Consider the following 11,022-nt stretch of genomic DNA (forward strand, 5'->3'; position numbering starts at 1 on the left):
AAAACAAAGAAATTGATTGAGAGAGAAATTAGAATCGACCATGATTGAAGGGAAGAGAGGCATCACCTTTAATTAGCTCATTGGAACCGGGATTTCAAAAGCATCAGTTCTGGGTGAGATGAAGGAAGAAAGAAGGGGAAAGGAGAAAGAGAGACGCTGCAAAAGCATCGGTTCTGGGTGAGATGAAGGAAGAAAGACGGGGAAAGGAGAAGGAGAAAGTGAGAAACAATAAAAAAATAAATGACAAAGCTTCTTCTGTCTGTCAAATTTAACAAAGGAGAGGGACATACGTGGAAAAGACATATCGGTTGGAGAAGAGTTTGGGCTGTTAAAAATAAACGTTGGGCTTCCACATGACATTTGACCTCTCCGTTGGAGATGGTCTAAAGGGTTGTATCAATACAAAGGTAATTCCTAAATACCGAGTATCAACTACTATCTATGCTAAAGTAACATGTTTGTTTATTCATGAACTGTGACCTGTAAAGGTCATAGATTTATAATTATAACATTGTAAAAGTCATAGATTCAAATCTGATTGACATATGTAAGGATGAGAGGAGCTAATGAGTACGAATTAATTTTTAATCTAGCAACACAAAACTTGCCACGTCAACTTAAAACACTCGGGAGCCGACTACCCACGCAATCCACTATCTCAAAATAATGAAACCGCCCCGCATAGACTGACGTGGCCGCTACCCATTGGCCCAAACAACGACTATTATATTTGCCGCGCCTAAATCTTCGGCGACTAGTAAAAATACGGATAATAAAAAATAAAATATCCTTTCGTCCACTGCCATCCCCTCCTCATTATCTTGTTCTCCTCTGAGTCCATTGAGAGAGTCTGAGACTCAACTCACTCTTCTCTCATGGCGAAGACTCTAATCTCATCCACGCCGTTCATCGGCACATCTCTGCCGTCCCTCTCTCGCCGCGTGTCCTACACCCTCCCCTACCACCGCAGTGGAAATGGACTCGTCACCACCAGAATCAAGTTCAGCCTCCACGACGTGCCTCCGATCAATCCCTTCGACTCCGGCGTCGATCTCACCGCGCTTTACAGCCGAGCCGAAGGTCTTCTTTACACGCTGGCCGATGCTGCCGTCGCCGTGGACCCGACGACCTCCGGCGCCGGCGACGCTGCTGTCGACGTGTCTCAGAAGAGCGGCGGATGGTTCGGTTTTATCTCCGACGCCATGGAATTCGTGCTCAAGGTAGTTCGAATTTCACAGAGTTGTCATTTCAGATATTTTGTTATGATAATTGAAGTTGCTGAAAAATCATAATTGTTTTGAATTGCAATAGATTTTGAAAGATGGACTTTCAGCTGTGCATGTGCCATATGCTTACGGTTTCGCAATTATATTGCTCACAGTTATCGTTAAAGTTGTCACATTGCCTCTCACAAAGCAACAGGTTCGGTGTTTGTTTGTGACAATTTGGCTTTATTTTGCTCAACAAATTGTGCTTTTTTAGTGTTTTTTTTTCCTTGTAATATTATTTATATGCAGGTGGAATCCACATTGGCTATGCAAAACCTGCAACCAAAAATCAAAGCCATTCAAGAAAGATATAAAGGAAACCAGGTGAGGAACTGAGGATTAACCTTATTTGAGTATATTTCACCGTTATATTCTATTCATAACTCTTTTTTAATTCTGGTATGCTGACATTAGGAAAGAATACAACTTGAGACATCAAGGCTGTATCGGCAGGCTGGGGTTAATCCATTAGCAGGTAATCGTTTGCATTGATCAGAATTATTTTCATGTTTGTGTATACATTTTGCATTGATCCTTTGTCACTGTACTTGTGTCTGGAACACCCTCAGTTATAACTTGTAGGTAGACAGAAGTAACATCTTACATGAATTTGAGGACTTTTTTTGTCTGTAATAATAGGTGAAATTAAGGAGTTTGATGTTTTCCAATACTATGTTTTGTTGGTTATCGAATTTAACCTGATTTGCGTGGCGTGTTGCCTTGAGCCAGATTATGATGTTCTAACTTGTTGTTTTTTAATGCAGGTTGTTTACCAACTCTGGCCACAATACCAGTCTGGATAGGTCTATACCAAGCTCTTTCAAATGTGGCAAATGAGGTAACTTACAGGTCTCATATCAAATTTTCTGTGGGGAGAATGGCTATCATCAGAAACAAGTTCAACACAGCTGATTTTTGCAATTTTTTCTCCCCTTTTTTCCCACTCAAAGGGATTGTTGACAGAAGGTTTCTTTTGGATCCCATCTTTGGGTGGTCCAACTACAATCGCCGCTCGCCAAAGTGGATCAGGGATTTCTTGGCTGTTTCCATTTGTGGTAAGAAACTTTTATGATTTCATGACTTTGAAAGCTAGCAATTTGTAGGCTGCTAAGTTTAATAGGCCTTTAATGTAGAAGATTCATGCTAGACACCAATCTAGGTACTTTAATTTTTTAACAACTTAAATAGGCCTTTTTGTAGAACATTCGGGCTTACATCTCTTCTTAGGTTTTACCTTCCTAGATAGCTTGATTGTGGAGAAATTTAGTTATTTGCTAAGATCTAATGAAACTAATTAACTTCTAGATTAAACGTGGACTACTTACACATTCTTTCACTAAAGTATCAAATCAACCCCGATCACGTTAGTTCATTTGGGCTAATTTCAACATGGTTATTCTTGTTATTCTTTCACTTCGCTAACTTTTTCAGTTTGATCCAATTTATAATTCCATCAAATTGTTATTCAGAAAAGTAGATATCTTAGTAGTCGTATGAGTCTTCTCATTTGATAGGTGCTGTACTATTTTGAATTCATACTTGTGAATCTTTAGATCAATATTATGGTTGGTAAATAAGCCAAATAGGTGGATGAGAAGGCACAAGAGCTGTGAAGGATCTTCACCTTTCTATAGCGATTTAGTTACACCTGCATGAGTTGATTAGTTGTATCATATATTCATATTAATACTAAGGCACTAAATTTAAGTTTCTATCACAAATATGTGCATTATAACTGGTTATTACGACGCACATTTTATCGTGCAGGATGGGCATCCACCATTAGGCTGGTCTGACACTGCAGCATACCTAGTTTTACCTGTCCTCCTTGTTGTTTCTCAATTTGTTTCAATGGAGCTCATGAAGCCTCCACAGGTAAAGAATTTTGTTTGATATTGGTTTCTCTATTTTCATTTTTCTTCTTTTTCCTTTTTGCTACGAAACAAATATCTGTTTGCAGTGAGTTAGGGACTCAAACATGGGTCCTTTAGATGCAAGCAGATTATTTAAATTATATCAGATAGTTATTTTTCTTTTCATAACCATAACTTTTATTTTGCAGACGGATGATCCAACTCAAAAGAACACACTTCTTGTATTCAAGTTTTTACCCCTCATGATTGGTTACTTCTCCTTGTCCGTTCCGTCGGGATTATCAATTTACTGGTTGGTTTCTAATTGACAAAGTTAATCTGTTTTTTTTTTTTTTTTGTGTGTGTGTGTGCATGTAGTATACTAAACTATTAATTCACAATATACCAGTTGGTTTTGATTACGAGTTTCCTAAAGGCTAACTGTTAAGGAACATAAATCCCTGTTTCTTTCTTTCTTTATAGTCCTTATTTATAATCATAGATTTTAGGAATTTCTGATTGGCTTTAAATGTAATAATGGTTTATGTTTCTATTTTAAAGCCCATAATACTTATGGTAGAACCTATGATGAATCATTGTCTGCATTCACAATACTTAATTTCTGCTGCTACCAGTACTTACCCTTGCAGTTACTTTCATGTTTCAATTGTAAATTATATTATATTTTTTTGTGGGTGTGGTTCAAGCACTTTCATGTAACGAAATATTTTTCTTTGCAAGTTAGTGCAACTTTGACATGTATTTATTCAAAATGGTTTGTTGTTGTTATTGTTGTTGTTGTTTGTAAATCATACAATGTGGCTTTCAGGTTCACAAACAATGTACTTAGCACAGCACAGCAAGTATGGCTACGCAAATTAGGAGGTGCTAAGCCTGTTGTGAATGAGAATGCAAGTGGAATCATTTCAGCAGGTCGTGCAAAGCGATCGGATTCTCAGCCTGCACAACCTGGCAGTAGGTCAGTACAGAATGCATTGTATATTATCATTTTTTTATTAATATTTATAAATAGAGCTTTGTTCCTGACAAAACAAAAATTGATGATCAACAGATTTAAGCAGTTAAGAGAAGACGAGAAAAAGAAAAAGGTGAACAAGGCATTACCGGATGAGGTTCAGACACTGGCTTCCGCATCTGATTCTGAAGACGGTTCAGATGATGAGATCAATGACAAGGTAAAAATTTGTAATTTAGTGTTATGTTTTAGTTTGATGAGTCTGTTCTCCATTTTATTTTGTTATATGTGCACGAATATCATCAACCTAAGAAATCCTTCTCATCATGTGTGGGTCGTTTGAAGATAGAACTTTTGTATATGCATTATGTTTTAATGATCATGTTGAAGACGATATTAGTTGCATGTTTGGGCTCACCTGGCTAGTTGATTGTCCAAACAGTAAATTTTATAGACCCATGGATTGAATATTCCAGACATTCCTTGTTCTTGCTATGTAAACAGTCAATTACAGATGTAGTACCCAATAGCTCCATGCTTCCTCTGAATGGAAACTGGTGACGTAAAAGAAGAGTATAGGACACCCAGAATAAGTCATTCTGACTGTGGTGAGAGTTTATGGGTTCCACAGACTTCCAGTCAATACTGCAAAGTTTGTACAAGTGGACTTTTAATTATAATCATAGTCAAGAAGTACATATATGCCTTTCCTGTGGGTACGCATCTATGGTAATGTACATGTCTGTCAAGCACTCTCTTATTTTGTACTACATGCATGGTAGCCCACATATTTTGATTCCCCGCTTCATCTGAAAATGGCTTTATTATTTTTTTTTATCACCATATGAACAGGAGAAAGGAAAACCAGTTTATGTAATGTAAATGGCTATGCAAGCATAGAGTTTGTTCAAATTCATTATGCATTAATGTACCAGTTATTAATGTTAATTCTACTGATAGAAAATGACTCATTCTCTGTAGCTTAAAGTATTGAAGACTTGACATATACCTGTAACCAGTACACACAATGAATGTAGCTTTAAGAGAATTAGATTTTGGTTTGTTTTCTGTTAGTTGGCAAGTAAACCACAATATGATTTATCTAGTAAACTTTAGAATGTCATTTATGTATGTCTTTTGGCTTTTGGAAAACTGATTCAGACGTTTTATCAGGGTGGGGACGTTATAGAAGAGGCATATGCTTCTACTGCCAGTAAAGATCTTCCAGACTTTCCTCGGCCAAGGAGAAGCAAGCGATCTAAAAGGAAGCGTGCTGCGTAAATTGACTGTATACTGATTAAGTTTGTAGTTCACGGTGAGTCCTGTATATCTCAGCCAAGTGTATTGTCGTTAACATATCTCCAACTCTATGTTGGTTCATTCATTTTGAGATATAATACAAATCATGCTAATTAGTTCTCCTGTTTAGACTCTTTCATTCCGCAGGGAACTACAAATGAAATACTAAGTTGGTAATTACTACCATAGTAAATTGAAAACTGATGTAAAATGATATTAAGGTTTTGCTCAATACCATTCTCATTTTTGGAAGAAACGCAAGTTGTAAGATTTTGTGAAAGATAATACCTTGGTCTTAGGTACTACTTACTAGGTTGTCTAAAGTAACGTGGCTAAGAAATCAGCGCAGCTGGTTTTCGTATATCTGGAAATTTTATTCAGTGGATTTAAAATTGTTTTATTTTCCATTTTCACCCTTCTGCAACTTAGTCAAGCCTTCAGGACAACAACTTTTCTTTTGGATGCGTTTCATTTTGCATATTAACATGTGAACCCTTTTCTTGGATTTGTATCTCAACTGCCTTAGAAAGTTAAAAACTTGCTCCAAAACTTGCACTTCATGGCTTGAGTTTTTGCATAGATGTAGTCTTGTAATTTCAGGATTGACATACATGTTATCTTACACTAAACATTTGCTCATGTATAGACCCAACTAGAATTTAACTCTTCTAAATCCCAATTTTGTACTAGCACGTACCTCAAAGGTGAGGTTGTCCGACATACATGAAAACAACTGACATTCTCTGGTCTCTAACCAATGTAATGATCCTTAATTAGTTCTACTTACTATGTTAAGTACAAGTGATAATTGTTCATTGCTTAGATGGTGGGCGATGATTGCCTGCTGGGTTGGGTCCTGATGGAGTTTTATGAATCCTCTTCCTTTCACTTACCTGTATTTCAATATTGTACACAGATGTAAACAGTCAGCGTAAGATTGTTTTACATCGACTATATGAGTGGTGATGATAAATATACTTGAATATATGTACTGTTTAAGATCCACACACACCCGAGTAGGTAAAGCATATCTGGTTCCCGAGCCTGGCCTTGAACTGCGCAGTGCAGGATTGAGCTTGAACTGAACTGTGGCCACCAACAAGAAAGATAAATTTTATTAAATATTGAAGAAAGCAAGGTACAATCTGCTCAGCTATATACGTTTTTTTTTTTTGTTCTTTGTAATGATTTGAGTTTTGATAAAATGTTTGTGACACTTCTCATATCCATTATGAAAAGTTGAAGACTGAGTAAAGAGTTCTCTGCCATGGTTAACTGCAAGTTGAGGGTTCTGTTCAAACGTCAAAACTTATCTGTTCGAACATCCCCTGCAACTTGGGTGGAACGTAACTGCACCTGCGGTTAAGCATAGCAGAGAAACCCTCCAGAGTGATTTACCTGATTCAAGAGCTTGAGCATTAATAGTGTAGTGGTGGTATTGAGAAGTTGCGAGCAGGAGCCATATCAAAAGAAGATGAATGTGGCTCTGTCTTCCCATCTTAAGCTGAAGATGATGCATGCTTTAGGTGAATAGGAATTGTTGAGAACTTGAGATATATTTTGTTGTGGCAGGGTCTTTTATAGGCAGGCAGAAGCTCTTTACCATGGCATAGTCTAATCATTGCCTAATTTTAAAAAATTGTGGGACGTGTGTTAAAAAGTGCTTGGGAATCCTATGTCATTTACACACTGAGAATTGATAAGATTAGGAATTGAATTTAGGTTGCTCCTCATTATGAGTTGACTTCATTGCAGTTATCATTGCATGCATAATTAGTGTTTGAGTACTTGAACCATGCTGTCGGCAACTGGAACTGAGAATTTGGACCCCCCAAATGCATGTTAAAGTACTCAATTGCTTTCATAATGGAATGTCTTGATTGTTCTTTATTTTGTCCCTTTCGTTTCCCAGAAAAACTTTAGTTTTCAACTAGTGTCTTTTTATTTATTTTTATATTTCCCGCTTCTTTGTTTGTGTTTGAGTTAAGCTTAAACCCATCCTTTTCTTATTCTTCTGTTGAAAATGGATGAACTATGAAATATGAGAATTTAATTTTCTTCTTGTCTGGCCATCGCTTCACTTAATCCAAGCCATGTATAACAAATCAAATTATCCCCTTCTTTACTAGTACAACCCAAAGTGATACACGACAATCTTGAGATTTGTAATACATGGCTCATAGTAGAAGTTAAAACAATATCAGGACAAGACGCAAATCCAGATTGAGGAAAAGGGAACTAATCGTGCAACTTCTTTTCTCTCTTTTTATGTTCCGAATGCTCTCCCTTGTGCAATCAGAAGTACCTTGTTGTGATCATGATGGTGTTTCACCACACTTGGATGTAGCTGTAAATACAAGTATGCGTGCATTTTGTGTTTCTTTGTCTGTTCTGCATTCAGAGGTTCTGAGGTTCCCTAGTGTGTTTCGGCTGGAGTCCTTTTTACTCTTCACTTTATTGTCTGCACTCAACTTAGAAGCTTGGCAAGAGCAGAAGCACCTGAGAGAAGAACCCTTTTCATGATGATGGATGGTGCTCTGATGCTCAAGGCCATATTGACCTTAACGAGAATAACATAGAATAATTGATGAACATGTCAATGAGGATTGGTTTGGTTCTACTTTACCATTGATTGTCGGCTCACCGAACTCGTATAGGGGGGCGTATTATATAACGTCAAGGAGTTGCTTTGGCTTTTGCATAAAGTTTTCAAAGTTAGTCTTAGAAATTGGATGCTTAATTTGACGCATGCATTTCGTCATTCCCATGAGCCTAAAAACAATTTTGTGCAGTCTTTTGCTCGAGTTATGACACGTGTGATGTAGTTTATTATTATTTTTTTTTAGGAGAATACCATAAAGGATACGGTTATTGTCATTCTACTATTTTTTTTTGTTTACCCTATTTTCTTATTACACTCTATATTTTAATTTCAATTATTAAATTTACTTATCTAATCCATTTCTCTTTCCAAAAATATCCATATATGATATATCCAATTTATACTAACTAGTCAATTAACACACGCTTACGCGCGTGTCAATTGGCTCTAGCTTCATTTACCATGTCAATTGATATTTGGATCTTCTAAATAATAATTTTTATTTATTTATTTATTCATTCTGAGAAAATTTATTTTCTTTGGATAAACTAACTTTTCAATTTGAAATCATAAACTGCAATTGCAGTTGTTGAAGCATGTACTGCTCCCACGATCAAATGCACTTTTTATTTTTCTCAAAAAAAAAAATGCACTTTTTATTTCAATGTGTCTTAAGTTAATTACTGTTATATCCTCATATATATTAAATTTCAGATTTTTTTGTGTTTAATTAAAGAAGGGCAATTTCAGGTATTTTAAAAATTTAACTTTAAGCCTTATTGACTTAATTAATACTGATAAAAAAATTAAATTATATCTTTTTTTGAATAGAAAAAACTAAAATGAATTATAATTTCCTAATAGATGATTATGATTTACTGTTATTTTTTTAATTTTTCCTACTGTTTGTCCTATTTCAATTCATGTCAAAAGAGATTTTTTTTTTCTTCGTGTTTTAAATTTTTATTTTCGATGTACATAAAGAGAGATTTTATTAACACATCTCTAATTACTTAATACACATCCTAATTTTTCTACATTTTAAATCAAATTTTATGGATAGATGAAATGACTAAAAAGACATTTATATTAGAAAAGGAAATATAGTTGGAATATGTTTAATAACTATTGTTTCTGTGTGAGAATACGGAACTGAAACTAAGTGTGGATCATGATGGGGGGAGAGAGAGAGACAAGCATGTATAGTGGTTCACCTTGCCCTTGAGGCAAGGCTACGTCCACTTAGAGATTCCACTAGTAGTGAGGCCAAGTAGCCTTTGTAGTGATACAAGTATAAGGATCATGGATCCATCCATTTCCAAGAAGGGGAAGACTTCCTCTTATAGCTAAAGGAAGTCCCATTCTATTCTACATTTCCGATGTGGGATATAATACACATATTTACTTCTCTTGAAGGCTTTTGGAGAGCATGGGAGGGTGGCCTCCTGGCAAGATACCGGCCGACCTCCACCATGGCGTGGTAGCTCGGGTGTCGGTCTACCAGATGCATATCGTAGGCGGGACCTACCATGTCGCGGGGCCCACCTATGAGGTTGTTGCTTATGCTTGGCTGTATGTGATATAGGCGGTATGTACAAGTCCCCCAAGTCCCCGAGTAAGAGGCGCTTCTTGATTGGCGAGTTTAAATATGATGCCGCCAAGTATGAGTGATGACCTCATTGAACGTCATACCCATACTAGTCCCCCAACTCCGTGAGCAAGAAGGGCCTCTTCTGGGTCTTGTGAAGTTTCCATGACAGGTTGGTGCCACGGGGCCCATCATCTAGCTAGTACCTGCAAATAAGATAAAGAGTGTACAAAGAGCATATTGATTGCGCTAGGACAATCTAGGTGACATTGGAGTCAAATGCATCAAGGTGCATGAATGTTTGTATGAGATGTATGTTATATATAGCGTGTATGCACGTATTATGTAGTATTGACATACGACGTATAAGTCTAGAATGTATGTGGTTGTGAAAGTATAACGAAGTGCATATGATGCATAGATGTGTGATGAACGTGATGATGCGTACATAATGAAATGTATATTTGTATGCATATGATGCACATGTGTTAGGACTGGGAGTGTGGTTACTCGCCGAGTCCCCCAAGTCATGTAGTAAAACAAGAATTTGGATTCAGGTTACGTTCGACGAAGCCGATAAGGCTGAGAATGAAGCTCCGGTATCGAAGGATAGGTTAGAGGAAGGAACGCTAACTTACTTAACCCAAACGTATAAGCCATAGCCCAATTGTTTGGCTTGTGTAACGGGAAAGTAAGAGTTGAGCTCGCTCATGTTGAGCGGGTGTGAGTTTTGTCCTATGGTCTTATTAATGGGATGTAAAAGAAATTTAATTGTTGCGATCAATAATAGGTGAAAAATTTCAATATTTCCATTAATAGACCATAACACGAAAAGTATGAGCGTGAAGCTCAATGATAGTCCCTGTCGGGCACTACCTCCACTTGTGATAAGTGGTATGAATAAGTCCCCCAAGTGTAGAGAACGCTCGGGAGGTGAGATGACTCAAAAAGCAAGGGACTGGACCTTGGCTTACCCGTTGGGTGTACCTCGCCTGGGGCAAGGATTATAATGCCAGGGACTGGACCTTGGCTTATGTAAGGGAGCTACCCTTTAGTTATCTCATTGGGATACTTCGCTCGAGTAGAGGATATATAAGGGCCTGTAGGCCTCGTGTACAACGACTTTGGTACCCGTTGGGGTATTGTATAGGCGTCGGCCTCTAGTACCCGTTGGAGGGCCCGGTCTTTGGTACCAGGCTGGGTAGTGAGAGGGCTTGGTGCCTCTTGTACCCGATGGGGTAGAGTGAGGGCTTTAGCATCGTGACCCGGTGGGATCACATGAGGTCTTGAGCCTCGTACCCGATGGGGTAGAATGACTCGTACCCGATGCGGTAGAGTGAGGGCTTGAGCCTCCTTAACCCAATGGGGTTGAATGAGGGCCTGTTGGCCTCCGTGATCCGATGGGATCGAAAGGAGGGCTTGAGCCTCCTAACCCC

General features: G+C 37.8%; 1 protein-coding gene and 1 long non-coding RNA gene across 2 annotated transcripts; one reads left to right on the forward strand and one right to left on the reverse strand.

Annotated features, from left to right (window-relative positions):
• The first annotated feature begins 768 nt into the window (after positions 1-768).
• On the forward strand, positions 769-5,519 carry LOC133731653 (inner membrane protein PPF-1, chloroplastic). The gene is made up of 11 exons (XM_062159044.1): positions 769-1,220; positions 1,312-1,422; positions 1,518-1,592; positions 1,683-1,743; positions 2,033-2,106; positions 2,219-2,323; positions 3,036-3,143; positions 3,331-3,434; positions 3,951-4,100; positions 4,194-4,317; positions 5,271-5,519. The coding sequence occupies exons 1-11, from the start codon at positions 876-878 to the stop codon at positions 5,376-5,378; spliced, it is 1,365 nt and encodes a 454-aa protein (XP_062015028.1). The 5' UTR covers positions 769-875; the 3' UTR covers positions 5,379-5,519.
• A 146-nt stretch (positions 5,520-5,665) lies between these two features.
• On the reverse strand, positions 5,666-8,273 carry LOC133731655 (uncharacterized). Its single transcript, XR_009856750.1, has 3 exons — positions 6,795-8,273; positions 6,409-6,482; positions 5,666-6,289 (listed from the first exon to the last, which is right to left on the reverse strand). It is a non-coding gene; the product is annotated as an uncharacterized LOC133731655 (long non-coding RNA).
• Between the last annotated feature and the right edge of the window lie 2,749 nt (positions 8,274-11,022).

Source organism: Rosa rugosa, chromosome 2 (genome assembly GCF_958449725.1).
Source record: "Rosa rugosa chromosome 2, drRosRugo1.1, whole genome shotgun sequence".
Taxonomy (NCBI): domain Eukaryota; kingdom Viridiplantae; phylum Streptophyta; class Magnoliopsida; order Rosales; family Rosaceae; genus Rosa; species Rosa rugosa.

Coding starts and splice junctions, on each gene's coding strand:
- LOC133731653 (XM_062159044.1), top strand. CDS start 876: ATGGCGAAGACTCTAATCTCATCCACGCCGTTCATCGGCACATCTCTG. Junction 2,107..2,218: donor TTTCAAATGTGGCAAATGAG/GTAACTTACAGG, acceptor TCCCACTCAAAG/GGATTGTTGACAGAAGGTTT. Junction 2,324..3,035: donor CTTGGCTGTTTCCATTTGTG/GTAAGAAACTTT, acceptor TTTATCGTGCAG/GATGGGCATCCACCATTAGG.